Raw genomic sequence first — 18,585 nt, forward strand, 5'->3', positions numbered from 1 at the left:
ATTTATTGACTCCATGATTTATAGGCCCCATTTCCTCTCCCTTAGAGATTGTTTTCTTTTTCTGTTTGGCTTAGGAGTTTCACTCCTTTTTCTAGGACTTCACATATCCACCGTATCCTCATCTTTTTATTTTCAAGCCAAACAGCCTTATGCTGACTCATTAAATCAAGGAACAATGATTTGTCATTCTTTTGTCTTTATATAACTGCTGCACAGTCTCCAGAAGGGACCAATTTATTGTTTCTCTCTGATCACAGACATGCTATCGGGCACATTCCATTTCCTAAAATCACGGAATGTTGTTTCAGGGGAAATTAACTCTTGACCTTGAGCTCCGCTTCCACAATGCAGTTGACACGGTGAACCTAAATTAGAACAAAGCCCGGTTACTATTTAAGAATTTTCACATTGGATTGAACTGGTGTTTTGGTTATTACCCTGGGAAGGCTGTTCACTGACTGAAAGGAGTCATTTTAGGGACTTGAAGGAACCGGAGAATCTTTATCACCTTGGAGTGATGGGGAAGCCAGAGCCCATGTGCCCCCCCCCCCCCCCCCCCCCCGGCTCTGTCATCCCTGGAAAGGGAAAGAAAGAAGTACCAGAACAAACTGAAACATGGCTCGTGAGAGAGAAGAACATTGTTTTCTGCTTCTGTCCTGCTGAGTCTGGCTTGTGCAATAAAATAATGTCATTTGTTCATCTCTGCAACTGAAATAGGCTGAAAGGAGGGTCTCACAACTCCCCATTTTTTTTATAGTCTGGACTCATTCTTTTTTTAATTTTTTTAATGTTTATTTTTGAGAAAGAGACAGAATGTGAGTGGGGGAGGGGCAGAGAGAGAGAGAGAGAGAGAGAGAGACAGAATTTGAAGCAGGTTCCAGGCTCTGAGCTGTCAGCACAGAGCCTGACGTGGGGCTTGAACCCACAAACGTGAGATCATGGCCTGAGCCGAAGTCGGACGCTTAACCGACTGGGCCACCCAGGTGCCCCTGACTCATTCTAAAGGAAGAGACTATGATTTTGGGTTCTTGCTGTTCTGCATTTTGTCATATACACCTACAGAATGAGTTAAGGCTCAGCTAGACATTTATTGGAATGCATCATTTTTACAAATTTCTCATCTCAAATAGTGGTGAAAGTTCATGAACAGAGATATTTATTGGTCTGTGCACTTTTGAAAAATTAAAATGCCCTTGTATTTATCAATAGGGTTGAGTAGCCTAAGATATTTCTCCTCAATGGAAAATTAGGCAATTATTAGAAATATAATTTATACAGTGATAAAAATTTGAAAAACACGGTGTACGCACAGTATTAGTGTAATCATATAAAAAGTTCCTAATTTAATGGCAATAAAAATGTTGTTTGTATGGGGGTGTTAGAATTACGTATAATGTGTGAGCTTTTATATACTTTTCTGTATTTTCCAGATATATATTTATTCCTTTTTCTCCCTTTCTTTCTCCCCTCCTTTCCTTTATGTAATTCCTTCATTCCCTCCCTCCTTTCTTTCCTCCTTTTTTCTTTTCTTTCTTTCTTTCTTTCTTTCTTTCTTTCTTTCTTTCTTTCTTTTTTCTTTCTTTCTTTCTTTCTTTCTTTTCTCTTTCCATTTTTCTTTTCTCCCTCCTTTCCTTCCTTCCTTCCTTCCTTCCTTCCTTCCTTCCTTCCTTCCTTCCTTCCTTCCCTCAATACTTACTTCCTTTCTTCATATTTACTGAGGACCTATTCTGTGTTAGGACCTCTTTTAGGCTCTGAGAAACTATCAGCAAACAGAATAGACGTCAATTCCCACTTTGATTTTGTGGTGGGATGGGACATGGGTTGGACAGGCGAAAAGTAGAGGGAGCAACAGGTAGGAAGGGCTGATACTAGCTCAGGGTCAAAGATGAGGGACACGTGGGGTACAGCTGTTACTCTGGCCCCCTTTCTTCTCACATAACCTCCTTCTGGATAATTTCATTTTCCTGTGTTTCATTCAGGCCTCTTCTCAAAAGTCATTTCTTAGAAAGTTCTATGACCATCTTAGCTCTTTTCCTCTCTTATCCCATCCTGCCCCAGCTCCCCCCACCCCCCACCGTTAAATAGTACCTGTCCCTACTTGGTTGCCATGGTAGGATTAATTCATATATCATTTGTCTATTTATTAATTGTTGTCTTCCTTCCCTAGAATGCAAGCATGAGATGTTGACTTTATTTTGTTCATTGTTGTGTTCCTGTCGTTTAGAAATGTGTCCACCTAGCACATGGGAGAGGTTTAATAAATATTATCTGAATGATTGAACAAGAGATTTCTAAATCTATATCCGTAGCTTTGATATCCTGGTTGAGTTCCAGATTTATATTTCCCATGTGGGCTAACACTTTAAAGTGTATCCTGAATATACTTGGAATTCCAGATGTTCAAAGGTACTTATGATCAGCCCCCTTTCCCAGCCAAATCTGCTTCACTTCTTGTGAAACTCCCTCCATGAAGGGCATTTCTTTTCATCAAGGCTTTCACTCTGCACCACTTCACCTTTGTCTGTCTCTTTGGGAGAGAACATAAGGAAAGCAGGTAGACCTGGGCGTTATCAAAGGGTTTGTGTGGAGGATTTGTCCTGGGGGTATCGTGCTCAGCAGAGGGGTGAGAGCTCATTCTTTCTACTTGTTGATATTCTAATGCATTTGCATGTACAGTGTTGTCTGATTGAAAAAGCAAATATTCTAAAAAAATTAAAAAAAAAAAAAAGAAAAAGCAAATATTCATCCATTAGGGTTTTCTGGTCTGACCTTATATTAGCCTCTCCTCTGATTGACTGTGCTTACTTGTTCCAAGTAGGGAAAGAGCTGCATGATTTACAGACTTTCCTTTTTAAAATGTTTATTTATTTTGAGAGAGTGCACATGCAAGTGGGAGAGGTCAGAGAGAGAGAGAGAGAGACAGCGTGAGAGGCAGAGAGAGAATCCCAAGCCGGCTGTGTGCAGTCAACAGAGAGACTGATGCAGGGCTCGGCCCGTCCAGAGGTGAGATCATGACCAGAGCTGATATCAAGAGTCCCAGCCTTAACCAACCCAGCTGCCAGGTGCCCCCAGAAATCCTTTTTAAATATGTTTAAAAGGGATGGCATAGCTGTATGGGTACTCTATTATTGCTGATAACTAGCTCTCAGTAATCTTTTTTTTTTTTTTTTTTTTCGGTGGAAGAAGGGGAGAAACGATCATTGAAAAACAGCCATTAATATTATTTTTTTGCACCAACACTAAAATGTAATTCTATTCCGGGTATTAAACAAGAAGCACACAAGTTGACTTGTTCAGGACGTAGCCTTTGAATGGTAGTAATAGATGTTAGATGTTGCCTCCCCTCCCCCGCCCCTGATGTGTCTCATCTACACCTATGAGAATAAACCAGAGGAAAAGACCAATACTTTCTGCAGCTTCGTCAGGCTAGCACGCTTTCAAATTACAAGGCAGCATTCGTTACTCTTGGGCGATTGCATCAACTCAAAGATTCCTGTTTCTGATATCAAGGAGCTTGCAGGTGTGATGGGAAAACACTTAGGCTACCAACAATAAAAAATAATAGGGCCAAAATAAGTTACATAGATTTCAACACGTCATAGGATGTGTCCACGTGTATTCTCACCTGTCGCTTTCTTACTGCTCCCTCCTCCGCCAGACGGAACCCCTGATCCTACTTTTGTGCCTTAAAAACAAACACGAAACCGTGGAAGCCTCTTAGTCTGCAGTCACCACGTTTCTGGCTTGTGCCTAAGAGGCCACCATCAATCTTAACTTGGAGATGCTTCCAGAGACTAAGAGTCATTAGCGGCGAAGGAGGTGTAGGCCCCAGGAACGTCTAGTTCTGCATTTTATGGCCCTGTTGACCGCCGCCAGGGAGAACACCCGGCTTCTCTCAATGAGGGCTCCGTACTGTTTAAGGGCTGCAGGTCCTCGGGCCTGGCGCCGCGGCGGACGCGGGGGGCGGGGCCTGCGGGGCGGGGCCCGCGGGGCGGGGCCTGCGGGGGGCGGGGCGGGCCTGCGGGCCGGGGCGGGGCCGGCGGGAGGCGGGGCGGGGGCGCCCACGCGGCTAACGGTCCAGGCGGGCGGGCGCGTGCCCGCGGACGGCCCCTCCTGGGGCCCCGCCGGCCGGGAGCGCGCCCTCGCCGCCGCCGGCCTCGCCCCGCCTCCGCGGCCGCCGCTTCCTCCCGCATTGGCAGCTCGGCTCGCGCCGCTCCTGCTGCCGGGGCTGCGGCTGAGCCGGGCCGGGGCGGCGCCCGCCTGCGCCATGCGGATCCCGCGCTCGGCGGCCGCCCCGGGCCTGTCGGCGCGGCGGGGACGGCCGTGAGCAGGCGCGGCGCGCTGGGGCGGACGCGGGCCCGCGCTCGCCGGGACGCTCGCGATGGGGGACAGGTAACCCCGCCCGGGCCGGGCCGAGCCCAGGGCCGCGAGGCTCCCCCGCCCCCACCGAGACCCCGCGCGGGAGGGGCCCCCACGTGGCCGCCACTGACGGTCGCTTTGCCTTTTGCACAGGTGGCTCCGGGTGACCGTCCTCCCCGGCTGCGTGGGCTGCAGGACCGTGGCCGCCGAGGCGTCCTGGACCGTGCGCGACGTCAAGGAGCGCATCTCGGCCGAGACGGGCTTCCCGGCGTCGGAGCAGCGGCTGTGGCTCGGCGACAGGGAGGTAGGGCCCGCCGTCCCCCCGCCCCGTAGGACGTGGGCCCGCCTCTGTGCCCGGGGCGGTGGGCTCGCCGGCAGCGAAACCGGGCGCGCTGGTTCTCGCGTCGTGGAAGGCAGATGCTCATTTAATGGTCACCCTGGACATAGCGCTCTGTAAATAGCCTGGTCAGAGGCGCACGGAGTTTCCCCTCGTTGGCTGTCACTTTAATTGATTTACCGGTTCACCATTTGTGTCACCCTGCCCCCTGCCCGCCGTTAATGTTCACTTCCTGAAACGAAGATCTTTTTTCCATGGGCATTATAGCCAGAGGGTTTTCGTTGTTGTTTACTTGTTTGGAAGGGACTTAACCATTACTCAGGGTTTTCTAATTGTGTTGTATATTGAATTGAAATGATCTTCACCTTCAGCACCGCTAGCCTCCCCCCCCCCCCATTTTTGAATCACAGAAATTTAGGGAAAGGATCTTCAGGCTATATTATAGAAACTCGTATTTTGAGGAATACATTTACATTAAAATTTCTGAGGTGCAAATGAATGAACGGCTTAGATCAAAACTTTGAAAGAGAGTAGTATTTCATATTGTGATCTATATATTTAAGAGTGGTGAAAAAACTAAACTTTTTTCAAGAAGGAGTTAGATGGAGACATTATACTGAAAATTAACCTATCCTAATAAATACCTTCGCTTTTTAGAAGGTGAAAGATCATTTCTAGGATAAGAGGCAACAAAATGTTCATCAGATACGCAAGGAATACTGAGCCGCACAGAATGACCATAGAAGTATCGCATTTGTATCTAATACGAACATTGGTGTAGTACTTGGTACCTGTGGGTTTTAATCCTTCAGCGTAATCTCGACCGTCTGTGTACCTGGGTCCACACCATGGTCTCTTGACCACTCAGTCACAGATTAACAGTTAAACTGTTCTTATGTTCCTGCGTGGCGCAGCCCTCCTTATCAGCGGCTAAAGTGTGTGGTACATGTAGACGGTGACTTGATAGAGGACTTTGGACAGGATTGAGGAGCAATTTAAGAAGCCTGTTCTTCTGTATGTATCGGTCATTCTTACTTTTTCTGGGCCCAGCTCTGTCTCTCAGCTTTCCCGTGTATAGTCTCCTGGTTCTGTACCCACTCCTTTGGTTACTCCTTTGGGCCTGCTTTGTCATCTTGTGCCCTACATGTGGTCAAACCCTGTGGCTCAGTCTTGCCTCTGGAAATATTCTTGGAGGTTATCTGTGCAAAGCGTTGGTATGGGTCAGTGAATGTGGCCGTGGTGCATAGGCTGTTTCAGACTGAGTGGCTGGGCGAAGGCGGTGGGGTTCTGGTTAGGAAACTCGTGCTGTCCTCAGCTAGCGAGGTTCTAGACTGTGACCGAGTGTCGCGATGAAACTGGAAGGAAAGGGCATACAGGGGACCTTGGAAAGATATGCTAACAGCAGTTTGGTACACATGGATGTGCGCGTGTGCAGGTGCGCAGGGCAGAGGGTAGATGTAGAGCGAGGCAGGAGGTCTGCCCAGGGATGTTCACGAGCCGCAGACCCGGAAAGAATGGAATTCTAACTAGGTCAGTGTAAGCAGGAGGCAGACGCTGTCCATGACTCCGTGTCACTCACTGGTCGGGGTTGGAACGGAACATCGTCGGGGTTAGGCTCTTTCTCAGCCCCTCCGTCTTTCCGGGTCATCTGCCTTCCTCTTCTCCTGGTCTCTCCGTTGCTTTCCCTGGCCTGGGGTGGGCTGTGTAAGGCCGTCATTTACCTCCTGTCTCATGAAGAGACTGTCTCATAGCTGTTTCCTCCGAACCAAATGTGGTCAAGCCTCAAACTCGGAGGTGGGAAGCGTTACTTAACGTTCCTGTCTTGTAATTGATCAAAAATGTCCTTTCTGTCAACTCTTGAGTCTTAGAACCTTCTTGTGTCCTTGACAACTGAGCAAAGGAAGAAGTGTCAGGAGACCCAGCTTGTAATTAATACTGTATTGCTTGCTTAATAATTTGGAAAGAGCTGTTGTCTCATAGTCAATGAAAATGATCATCACTGAGGTTTTTGAGGGAGGCTGACGCTGGGCAGAGACCTAGATGTTCAAATTATTTTATAATTACTGTTTCAGAAAAAATATATATGTATATAAAGACTTAAACGGACAACTTTTAAGATCTCATTGCTTTTGGAGATGAGGAGGACCATAGTTACTTTGCTTGGTTGGAGCGAGGCAGGGTCTAGGAAGGAGAGGCCAAGCCAGATTCCTTAATCTTGGCAGACTCCGGAGGGGACAGCTGATAGCCCAGCTGAGTCAGTTATCTGTGCTGCTCCGTTTCTCTTTGGGAGAATCACTTCCCTGTAGATGGGCCACTGATTACACAGCACCAAAAGCATTCACTGTCAGACTCACACAGCAAGTTACATCTGTGTCTAGTGACCTGTTTTCTTCCTTTTCAAGTCCTTTTTAAGACATGCAGACTTCTTCCTGCATGAAAAATGGCTTCCCTTCCTCCCTTCCTGCCTTTCTGCCTTCAGCTATACCTTAGCTATACTGAACTGGACTAGTAATCCTTGGCTTATGCGTGGCTCCCTTTTAGTAATTAATTAAGTAGTTAATTAACAGTGGAACGAACAACTCTGATAACATCATCCAAATAGAGAACAGTAACACTGTGGATAGTTTATGTCTACCCCAGCCTGTGTGTCCATCTCTGCTCCTTTATCCCTTTGCATTTATTATTCTGTTGTCTTTTTTGTAGTTGTTTTAATAGTTTTATCATAAGTGTATATTTATGTATGTATATATATAGTCCTAGGAACACATATATCCATGTACGTGTGTATGTGTATCTGTAACCTAAATATATAACCCGAGCAACATACTGTTTACTTTTAGTTCTTTATGGACTCTATAAGCTTATTATTCTATATGTAGTAACTAGGAATTAGCTTTTTAAAGTCAGTATTGTGTTATGAGTATTCGCCCAAACTTATGTGCGGTTTAGTTAACCCAGTTTTCATTGCTGGGTGATGTTCCGTGCTATCAATGAGTTATAGAATTGGGGTTGTTTCCAAAATTATTGTGGTTAACAACAGGTCTGCTGTGATTATTCTCATTCATATTTCCTGTGCAGGGTGTTTTCACAGGCTTGCTTTAAGACGCAGTGGGAACATGTATGTGAAAGTGCTTTATAAGCTGGGAACTGTAACTGCATGCTCTGGTTTGAATTTTAGCAGTGGCGGCTAGAATGAAGATAACACACAGAGACTAAGGAGACCAATAAGAGGTTGTTATACAAATTCAAGAAATACTGAGCGTCTGAGCACTTGGAAATGGAGAAGAGCAAGTTAGGTCTGAGGGAAAGTGGGGATGGACATGCTGGAATCTGGGGGTAATTGGCCATGTGGTTTGCAGAGAGAGAGCGCATGGCTCCCTGCATTCCCTCCAAGGCGAATAGTTAGAAGGTGCCACTATTAACTGAGATACGGAGAGGGGACAGAGGGTTAGGAAGGGGATCCGGTGAGGTCACTTCTGATGGGTTGACCTTTAGGAACCTTGGAGGATCTCCGTGGGGGATGGTGGTAGGCATTGGAAATAGTGAACTTTAATACGGTAAATGACATCTTCACACCTTGTTGAGGAGGGTAAATTACGAAGATTTGTGCAGGTGAGCTTTTGAGTAACTTTTGACAGGCCGTTGACCGGTATGAGGTCGCTCCATATTAGCACTTGAGCAGGGCGCTGGGGAGAAGGGTGATCTGGCTTTCGCCTCCGAGCCGTATGTTTTCGAAATGTGAAATGAAAGGTTTTGTTTATGTTGATGATCCTGATTTATCGTAAACAAAGTTAAGTTATTTTAAGGCAGATACATGCATCTTTATCTGTTTGCAATTACTAAGGAAAAGTCCTTTCCGTTTTTCAATACACTTTTTGACTAAATTTCCGTTCTTTGAAATATTCACTTCTCCAGAGCAACTTGTTCCCTAATAAGAAAGGTGAACAGCGATTATTTCTTATATGAAAAAAATATCAAGATCATTTTGAATGAACAGTATTGCTCTTCATGCATATTGTTTTTTTTTTTCTTTTTTCTTTTTTTCAGTTATCTGACTGGATCAAGATTGGAGATCTGACTTTGGAAAATTGTCATCTTTTTGTAAACCTTCAATCAAAAGGCTTAAAAGGGGGAGGTATTGCACTGATTTTACCAGGAGCATACATATGCCATTTTAGCTGCATAAGGATTAGGTTTTAGAAGGGAAGTGAAGGTGTGTTCCCTGGGGTGTGATGAGAGCCGGGGTCAGGGTGGAAAGCAAGGGTGGGCGGAGCTAGTGAAGTTTATCTATGAACGCGTGAGTTACAAGACCCCCCCCCCCCCCAGCAGAGTCATGCAGGGGTGTCCTGATAGGTGCTGTACCCAAGGGATGCAGACATATTTGTAGTGATGGCTTTGTTATTTTAAGCACAGATTTTTTTTTCCTGTGCATCTGAGAAGTTGCTTTTCTTTCCCCATCCTGTCTGTACTTCCCGGTCAGCTCTCTGAGGGTAACGGGGCAGTCAATTCTAAGAATCTCTCGGTTAAGAAATGCGTAAGGGCATCTGAACTGGACAGCTCTGGGGACAGTGACTGGGCCGATTTGAGAATAACCCAAACATCGGTTGAGTTTGAGAAGATTAGCAATGTGCTCGTAGCCACCACTGTCTCTGGCTTACTATTTAGCGAGGCAAAGGACCTATTAAGTAATGCCATTTATTTCGCTTGCTTTGGAAAACAGCAGCATTCCACCCCCATGCTCTCTATTTTTGAGTTAATAATCTTCTGTGACATAGAGTCTGTTTTTGAACATTTTTTATTTTTTTACTTTATTTTATTTTAATTTTTTAAAATGTTTTTATTTTATATTTGAGACAGAGAGAGACAGAGCTTGAGTCGGGGAGGGGCAGAGAGAAAGGGAATCACAGAATTCAAAGCAGGCTCCGGGCTCTGAGCTGTCAGCACAGAGCCCGACGCGGGGCTCGAACCCACGAACCGTGAGATCATGACCTGAGCCGAAATCAGCTGCCCAACCAACTGAGCCACCCAGGCGCCCCTGTTTTGAACATTTTTTAAAAGTGGAATTCTGTAGTTTCATTAAAAATGGTGAGATTTGACAGATTGACTCTGCTCTGCCCTCTGCGGCATCCGCTGAGTCAGGTACATTTCCAGAGCTGAGCGCTGCAGAGACACGTGTGAAGTCCTAGCATATGTGAACCTTCTAGGCCTTGGAACTGAGTAGCATGTGGGTAACAGCTGTGGGGTTTTCCTTCTAAGTCGTGTCTTACACGCGTTCTGTGTTTTAGGGCGATTTGGTCAGACAACCCCACCGCTCGTCGATTTTCTCAAGGACATTTTAAGAAGATACCCAGAAGGAGGACAGATTCTTAAGGTAGGGCGTGCGTTGGGTACGCGTGTGAATTTACTTTGATAAAAAACAAAGCGGTGGAAGTCCTGGTAGCGTTCTAACTCTCGAAGAATCTTGCATAGATTTGAGCAGCTGCGTTTCCTCCCCTCTGAGCCTGTGGGTGGGGTGCGGTGGAAGTGTAGCCGTCGTAAGTACGGGGGGCTTCAGAGGGGCCCACTCACGCACTGTGTGCTGTAGTCAAGCACACTGTCGCTCTAGGAACAGTTTTTTATTTTATTATTTTTAAAAATTTTTTAATGTTTATTTTCGAGAGAGAGAGCAGAGCCTGAGCAAAGGAGGGGCAGAGAGAGAGGAAGGCACAGAATCCGAAGCAGGCTTCAGGCCCCGAGCTGTTAGCATGGAGCCCAGTGTGGGTCTTGAACTCACAAACCATGAGATCATGACCTGAGCCAAAGTCAGATGCTTAACCGACTGAGCCACCCAGGCACCCCTTTAAATAATTTAATGCAAGTTCATGATGTAATTTTATAAATGTTTTGTGGAACATCATGCGGGGCTGCTACAAACCAACTGGTCAACCAGATGAACAAACTAATGCAAAGCCACATTCAGGGGCCATGAGCACATTTGACCTCAGGGTTTAGAGGTTTGCTTCTTAGGAGAATTTATGTAACAGGGTAATGATTTTAGGTTGTTTAATACTGTTTACAGTATATTCTTTTAGTTCAAATATACTCATCGAAAACCAAAAAACAAAAGCCAAACAACCGTAAAAGAAAGCCCTCATAAAAGATCCTGCAAAAAAATTATTTGGTGTGTAAGCTTAATAAGAAACCTCCTCGATTAATTGTAAAAGTAGATCAACTATTGTGTATTTTTCCTTTTTTTAAATGTTTATTAATTTTTGAGAGAGAAACACACACACACAGAGTGCGAGTGGGGGAGGGGCAGAGAGAGAGGGAGACACAGAATCCGAAGCAGCTCCAGGCTCTGAGCCATCAGCACAGAGCCGGATGCGGGGCGTGAACTCACGAACCGCAAGATCATGACCTGAGATGAGACCAAGAGTTGGACATGTAACCCACTGAGCCACCCAGGCGCCCCAAAGCCCAGCAACTTTACGTGAAGATTTAGTTGGTGGCAATGGGAGTAGGGGCTCATCAGTTCTGAAGCAAGTGACTGGGGACCTTGGGGACACAGGGCAGGGGTTTGGGCGAGGGCTTTGTACGCCTCGAAGTTAGCAAGCAGCCATTGGTCCTTTGCTCTTAGCACGTGTATTTGTGTGCGGGCGGCTCAATATAATCTCTGTTCTATGGATATTGTGGTCGCACTCGGCTCTTACAGATTTAATTAATAGGGATCATAGAACTTACCTAGACTTAGGACCATCTTTTGGGATGTTTGCTGGAACAGGTCTGAGGTAGTTTACCTTGGGTGACTTGCCCAAGGTCATATGCAAATTGGCACATTTATTGCCTCTTCTCACAATTCGTTTGAAAGAGATCCCCTGACAGCATCCCATCCTATTTTTTGTTCAACTTGAGCCTGTTTGTTGGGGCCTGGGACTTAACGGGTTTTATCTCCAGTGGTCCACCTCTCTCCTCCCTCACATACCCACAAATCACTAACAGATATCCAAATGAAAACAAGATCCAGCTTCTAGAGTGCTGTCATTGTGTAGGTAAACGTTGTATTTTGCTACCTATTTAATTCTTAGTTCTGTCTTTTATATTATAACGTCCTACTGTAAATAAGATTGCTATTTTTTTAGGGATTCTTTTAGACTAAATAGGGTAGAGATAGGTTTTAAAAAAATCTTTTGAGAAATCGTTAATTTTCTAAATAGGAATTTGCAGATGATAAGGAGGTAGTTAAGGGCGTGGTTCACATGTTCATGTTTGGAGTGGGATAGCAGGTGGGATAAGATTCCCCAGCCTTTCGGTGTGCGTTGGGTGAGCTGTAGGGCCACACCTGATCTCCCAGTCACTCAGTCTTACGTTGCGTCATGTCCTGTTGGCACCGTGTCTCTTTCCTGCCTGGTGAAGCCTCTGCTTGTTGGCGTTGCCATTGGACCAGTATAAGCTCTCTTCACTTCTGGTCCATCCGCACTGCTCCCTCCTCTCACTTAGGGTGAATGATACAGACTGAAGTGCTGTGTTTTAAAGACCCATCCGTTTAAAATATAACCAGTTGATTTGGTTTCGTCTACATCAGAGCTCATCTAGGTGTTTGTCACCTGCTGACTTTTCCTTACTTTAGACAAGATAGTATCTCGAGTTCACTTCAAGTTTTGCTGGGTATGGTGTTGGCCTTAAGAGCTGGACTCAGATCTCAGAGTCTGGCAGTGCTCCCTCGTGTGGACCGGAGCCCAGCGGGTTTTTGGTTGGGCTGCCAGAGTGATTGGGGTCGGCGAGAATAAGGATTCTTTCGCGACTGCGGATGGGTGTAACCCTTGTAGTTTGCTTTCCTGTGTACATTGCAGCAGTGTGATCACCCATCCAGCACACAAACCACATTGCTACCTTCTCTGTGAGGAAGGAGTGAGTCAGTCCTGACCGCGGAGAAGCTTTCAGCCGTAGTGCAGGGGAAGGACAGGGTCGTATCCCAGCATCTCGAGAATGCAGGATACTAATCAGTACAGACGAACCGATACATTTTTCCTCAGAGGAGGGAAGTTCGGGAAGGGGGTGGTAAGGGTCTGTTTGGTAACTGCTTGAGGAAGATGTGCCCGTCCCAGAAACAGAAGCACCTCTGCACCTTTCAGAAATGGAGTAATTTCTTTTGGATGAAGGCTCGTGTAGATTGTAAGTAAGAGCTTATAAGCAGTGTCAGGATCTGTCCTGGGGGATAGGAGACAGCAAGTGAACGACTGCAGGTGAAGTGTGTCATTGGGGAAGGACTCACGAGCTCTCGACCATGTTCCTAAATGCAGGTGACAGCTACTTGCCGTCATATCACTACCAGATTTTCAGGTAATGATGCCAAAAGTTGGTTTCTGTGATTTACATGTAATTGCTTTTTATTTTTTTTTAATTTATTATTATTATTTTTTTTAATGTTTTATTTATTTCTGAGAGAGAGAGAGACAGCATGAGCAGGGGAGGGTCAGAGAGAGAGGGAGACACAGAATCTGAAACAGGTTCCAGGCTCTGAGCTGTCAGCATAGAGCCCGACGTGGGGCTTGAACCCATGAACCGCGAGATCATGACCCGGGCTGAAGTTGGAGGCTTAACCGACTGAGCCACCCAGGCGCCCCTGTAATTGCTTTTTAAATAGTGTACATAAGGGGCGCCTGGGTGGCTCAGTTGGTTGAGCATCCGAGCATCCGACTTCGGCGCAGGTCATGATCTCTCGGTTCGTGGGTTCAGGCCCCGCGTCGGGCTCTGTGCTGACAGCGCAGAGCCTGGAGCTGCTTCTGATTCTGTGTCTTCCTCTCTCTGACCCTCCCCTGTTCACGCTGTCTCTCTCTCAGAAATAAAACATTAAAAAAAATTTTTTTTTAAATAGTGTAGGTAAATTCAAAGATGGGCAACGGAATGCGATATTATTAAATATTATTTTTTGGTGTGTTTTTTGATCAGGAATTAATTCAGAATGCAGAAGACGCGGGGGCCACCGAAGTTAAATTTTTATACGATGAAACTCAGTACGGAACGGAGACTCTGTGGTCAAAAGACATGGCACGATATCAGGGTAAGACTCAGTGATTGGTTATTGATTGGTGTGGGGCCGGAAGAAGGACGAGGACAGGTAGGCCAGTAGGAGAACCGTGACCAGGAGACCCCGGATGCCTCAGTCCTGCTCCGGGGCCTGCTGTGTTCAGAGAATGTTCGTGACTCTTAGTGAAGCTTACAAGTCAAATGGAGGCTATATGTGACTGCCTCTGACTGCATCTGATGGGAAGTTATTCAAAATAAGGATTGATTCTGACATCCCTGAACATACTTTTAAAGAGGCGTAAGTCATATATTTTTGAAAAGATGTTTTTGGATTTAGATGATCAGAATTATTGTTAAATACGTAAGCGTAATGTGCATAACACTTACCATAGCCGATATATTCGTCTCTGGTCAGATCTGTGCTCTGACCGGACAAAAGACTCAGTCTGTCAAGTCAGGTGCATAAGGAGGAGGAGATCTCACCCTGGTTCCCACCAGTAAGGAGTTCAAGGATGTGGTCAATCCAGAGACACCGCGAAGGGAGGGTGGAGAAGCATCGGGCTCCCCGCTCCTCCTGCGCGGCTGTTCCTGCCGTGTCAGGACACGCCGGGGCCCCTGTGTGTCGTGAAGGCCAGCACCCACACGGTCGTAAAACAAGTACATGTCTTTCTCCGGTAATTCAGTAGCTTGTGAGGTTTTCAGGGAGTTGTGGCTCATAAATCTGTAAAGTCCAGGTTTATTTATAGTCAAGTTCTGAAAGCATCCACTAGACTCCTCTGCTAGCAAACAGCATGAGTGTGTTGGCCCAGAGGTTTGTTGTCGGTGTGTTTGCAAGGCGGTTTGGCCGAGTGCGCGCCCTCTCCCTCTCTCTCTCCCCGCTCCCTTTTAGAAGGAGAAAGTAGGTCGCAGGCCGGCTGCTAACCTGTCCTTCCCAGGTAACTGTAGCTTTTCTTGGAGAAAATTCTCTCAAGACTTTTATTCTTCTGTTATCTCGCTCTCAGAACCAACAGATGTCCTTTTGCTCGGGGTAGATGGGGGGATTTTAAAGTCGATCTGCATGATGGAGGCGGGGATTCGGTGAGAGTCAAGATGGAGACGCAGGTGAAATATATAGAGCTTCCTCCTGAGTCCAGGATGGGTATGAGCAGATAATCCCTTGATTGAAACCATTCAAACAGAACTGGATTCTACCTGCTGGATGCGGCAGCCAGTGCGGAGCGATGCCTCCAGCTGATGCTCCCAGTTCTCTGCGGGCTGTGGTGGGGCTCGTCTGTGCACCCCCCGTTCAGACCCCCCACTAACCCGAGTGGAAGGAGCACTCCAGAGGCCAGTGAGTCCAGGGCAGGGCCACATACAGGGGTGTTTATCACCTGTGGACGTAGGGGACCCAAACAGTTTTGGGTCAGTGAACCTTGAAGACCGGGGATGTGAGGAGGAAATTCCTTCTCCTGTGAAGCACTTGGTTTGGATCCGTAAGAAGGCACATCTGTTATTTGGTGACATGACAACTGTTTATAAAAGCGGCTGGGCAGCTGGCATTTTCTGGTTGACGGTGGGAGGGAAGGGGCCTTCCTTCAGGCCGGCCCTGGGCTTCCTTCCTGGTGCTGTTTTGCGGAGTGTTCTCTGCTGGGTTTCTAATTCCCTGGCGTAGACCTTCTAGTTATGCAGGTTCTTTCTAGAAAGAAGAAAGCCAGAGCTTCACTCCCAGTCCTTGTGTTCTGTGCTGTGAGCTTTTGTGGTCCCTGTTTCTGTGTCTTCATAGGTGTATTTGATGGAAACTTGCCGTGGGCAGAACCAGACACCGCCCACTGGATGCGAGCCAGCTGTCGTCAGCTGTTGGGTGACAAGATACTCATTTTATTAAGATTCCTGTAATAGTTATTTTGTTAATCATAAATACTTATCGTCTACCACTAGTGATTTCAGCAGAAGCAATGTCTGACTTGGTAGGTGTTCACTCTGGTGGTGGGTATTAAGCAAGGCCTTCATTTGTGTGATCACCTTTGAGCCTCTGCACTTCCTTGCGAGGCGGGACTGTGCTCATGCTTATCTCACTGACGAGGAAACTGAGCCTTAACTTCAGTTTGCCTGAAGGGGTTCAATTGGCAGCGGTGGAGCTGGGTCTGAGGGTCTGAGCCCCCTTCACCCGCTGTGGGCTCCTCCTTCTCAGATGAGCTTGGGAATTTCATCTTCCTTCTCAGACTGTTTTACACACAGCAACCAGGCCATCTTTGTAAAACAAACAATGGCCAACATCCTCCTATCAGAGCTGGAATTCACAGGTGCAGGTAAAGAGGCTTCTGGCGGTGCCGGAATGTTCTCTATATTCATTTAGTTGGAGATTTCACAGGCTTATTCACTTTGTCAGAATTCATCCAGGGACACATTTAAGATCTTTGTACTTTATGTGTATCTGTTTATTTCAGCAGCTTTTTAAAAGAAAACTTTTAATTATTTTTAAATACAATGAATTACTATAGTTGAACACGTTCAAAGAATGCTAGAGATTCTGAAGAGACGTTTCAAAGGGTGGCGTCCCAAAATATTTTGAATTATAAATTCATATTATAAATTCAAATATTTTTAATTGTAAAGAGAACTTTTTAAAGGAACTTCCTTGGAAACAGGGTAGCATTATTCTGAAGTGCTGATTTTAAAATTTGTCACATTAATGATTATTGTAGTGAGACAAGTAATGCCTTGTATGGAAAAATCCAGAGGCTGATGGAAATGAAAACAAACAAGGTGATTATTAACATGACTGAAGGATTATTTTCCTCCTTACGAAATAATATATTAACAAGGTTGTTGTAGATAGCAAGTCCTCGTAGTACATTTACAGGTTATCTTGTTTACAAAAAAAAAAAAAAATTTAGCGTGCTATTTAGGAACAAAGTTTGTAAAGTAATAGTATGTACTCTGACTAATTTCCTTGTTTGCCCTCTGGTTTGGATGTCCAAGTACCATAACATCACCATAACATCCTTAATTTTTCCTTTTCGGAGTTTTGACCAGCCAAAACGCTTTTTTCTGCTAATAATTTTTACTGTCAGTTTATGGTTTTGTTTTCACTGTGAACGTTGGAATGACAGTGCAGGATTCAGTCATTCTGTTCACTTCTTTCCATCCGGCAATCAAGTGAGCAGTGTTACGTAGAGGAAGCTCTCGGGAGAGCACCGCACGCTCTGTGTACTTGCAACTGAACGCCTGCATGTACGTTCCCCTACAGGGCCCGCCCTCTACGTGTACAACAACGCAGTCTTCACCCCCGAGGACTGGCACGGCATTCAGGAGATAGCCAGGAGCAGGAAGAAGGACGACCCCCTGAAGGTGGGAAGATTCGGGATCGGGTTTAACTCTGTCTACCACATAACAGGTAGAGTACTCACTTTCTCTGGTGCGCCAGTGCCGAGTATTGTAACCTGTGTTTTGTAACTTATCTGGCTAACTTTGGAGATGATACCGTTTTCAAGGCATCTTTTCCAGATGATACCGGTTTACAAGGTACCTTCCAGATTCTCTGGCAGCGGCAAGAAGCATGCCAATGAAATGTCAGCGTGTCTTGAGTTTTCTAGTTACCGTGGTAGCCACAGCAAAGCGTCACCATGTGAGGTTAAAAGTTAATGTCCTCATGGTCCAGTGGGATCAGTGTCATGGTATCTATTAAGTCATTTTATGTGAGGTTTGAAGTGTAGCCTTTGACACGCCTACGCAAATTGTTACTATAAAAATTCTATACTGAGCATCTTTGAGTCAGACCAGCTAATTTTCACAGATAATCTTGTACATATTTTTAAATATCAAGAGATTACGGGGTACCTGGGTGGCTCAGTTGGTTAAGTGGCCGACTTCGGCTCAGGTCATGATCTCACGGTTCAGGGGTTTGATTCCCATGCCAGGCTCCGAGCTCGGAGCCTGGAACCTGCTTTGGATTCTGTGTCTCCCTCTCTCTCTGCCCCTCCCCCACTCATGCTCTGTTTCTCTCTGTCTCAAAAATAAACATAAAAAAAAAAAGAGATTAAAGAGGAAAGTATAATACCCAGTAGTGTTGAATAACAGCCAAAGTGAAGTTCTTTGATTCTGGTTATTTGACATTCTCCTCATAAAAATGTTGCTCTTTTTAAACTTCTGAGTATTTTAGTTTATTCATTTTTTTAAAGCACATGTTTTTAATGTTTATTTTTGAGAGAGAGAGATGGAGTGCGAGTCGGAGAGGGGCAGAGAGAGAGGAGACACAGAATCCAAAGCAGGTTCCAGGCTCTGAGCTGTCAGCACAGAGCTTGACGTGGGGCTCAAACTCGTGAAATGTGAGATCATGACCTGAGCCGAAGTCGGATGCTTAACCGACTGAGCCACCCAGGCGCCTCAACATCTGAATATTTTTTTAATGTTTATTTGTTTTTGAAAAAGAGACAGAGAGAGACAGAGAGCAAGCAAGGGAAGGGCAGAGAGAGAGGGAGACACAGAATCTGAAGCAGGCTCCAGGCTCTGAGCTGTCAGCACAGAGTGTGACGTGGGGCTTTAACTCATGAACTATAAGACCATGACCTGAGCTGAAGTCAGATGCTCAACCGACTGAGCCACCCAGGTGCCCCTTGAATATTTTAAAGATTACTTTGAAATTATGTTTTGAATCTAGAGAGAATATGAGGATTCTGGTTCATAGTTAGAGTAGGAAATACATGGAACTCTTGGTGTAGACATCTCTAAGAGCGGATGACTGTTCTTCCAGAGTCCAAGCTGTCAGTATTTACTGCAGTTTGTGATAAAAGGTTATGTAACTGGCACTTTAGATTTAAAACTCTGTTTGTGTTTTGACCTTGCAAGAGAAAGAGGGATTGAGCTGGCGGAGCTTTGTTCCAACTGGGACACTCGTCAGAGGG

General features: G+C 45.8%; 1 protein-coding gene and 1 long non-coding RNA gene across 2 annotated transcripts in view; one reads left to right on the forward strand and one right to left on the reverse strand.

The window, feature by feature from the left end:
- Window positions 1-216: 216 nt before the first annotated feature.
- LOC120246906 lies at window positions 217-3,929 on the reverse strand. The gene is made up of 3 exons (XR_005532178.1): window positions 3,776-3,929; window positions 3,626-3,685; window positions 217-365 (listed from the first exon to the last, which is right to left on the reverse strand). It is a non-coding gene; the product is annotated as an uncharacterized LOC120246906 (long non-coding RNA).
- A 373-nt stretch (window positions 3,930-4,302) lies between these two features.
- Window positions 4,303-18,585, forward strand: part of SACS (sacsin molecular chaperone) — a 47,579-nt gene continuing 33,296 nt past the window's right edge. The window contains exons 1-6 of the mRNA XM_039255130.1: window positions 4,303-4,392; window positions 4,513-4,663; window positions 8,744-8,831; window positions 9,982-10,067; window positions 13,625-13,736; window positions 16,932-17,078. Coding sequence (XP_039111061.1) covers window positions 4,382-4,392; window positions 4,513-4,663; window positions 8,744-8,831; window positions 9,982-10,067; window positions 13,625-13,736; window positions 16,932-17,078 — 595 coding nt within the window. The 5' untranslated portion in view covers window positions 4,303-4,381. The remainder of the gene's footprint in view (window positions 4,393-4,512; window positions 4,664-8,743; window positions 8,832-9,981; window positions 10,068-13,624; window positions 13,737-16,931; window positions 17,079-18,585) is intronic.

This window comes from Hyaena hyaena, unplaced genomic scaffold (assembly GCF_003009895.1).
Source record: "Hyaena hyaena isolate Hyena2069 unplaced genomic scaffold, ASM300989v1 scaffold_11, whole genome shotgun sequence".
NCBI lineage: Eukaryota > Metazoa > Chordata > Mammalia > Carnivora > Hyaenidae > Hyaena > Hyaena hyaena.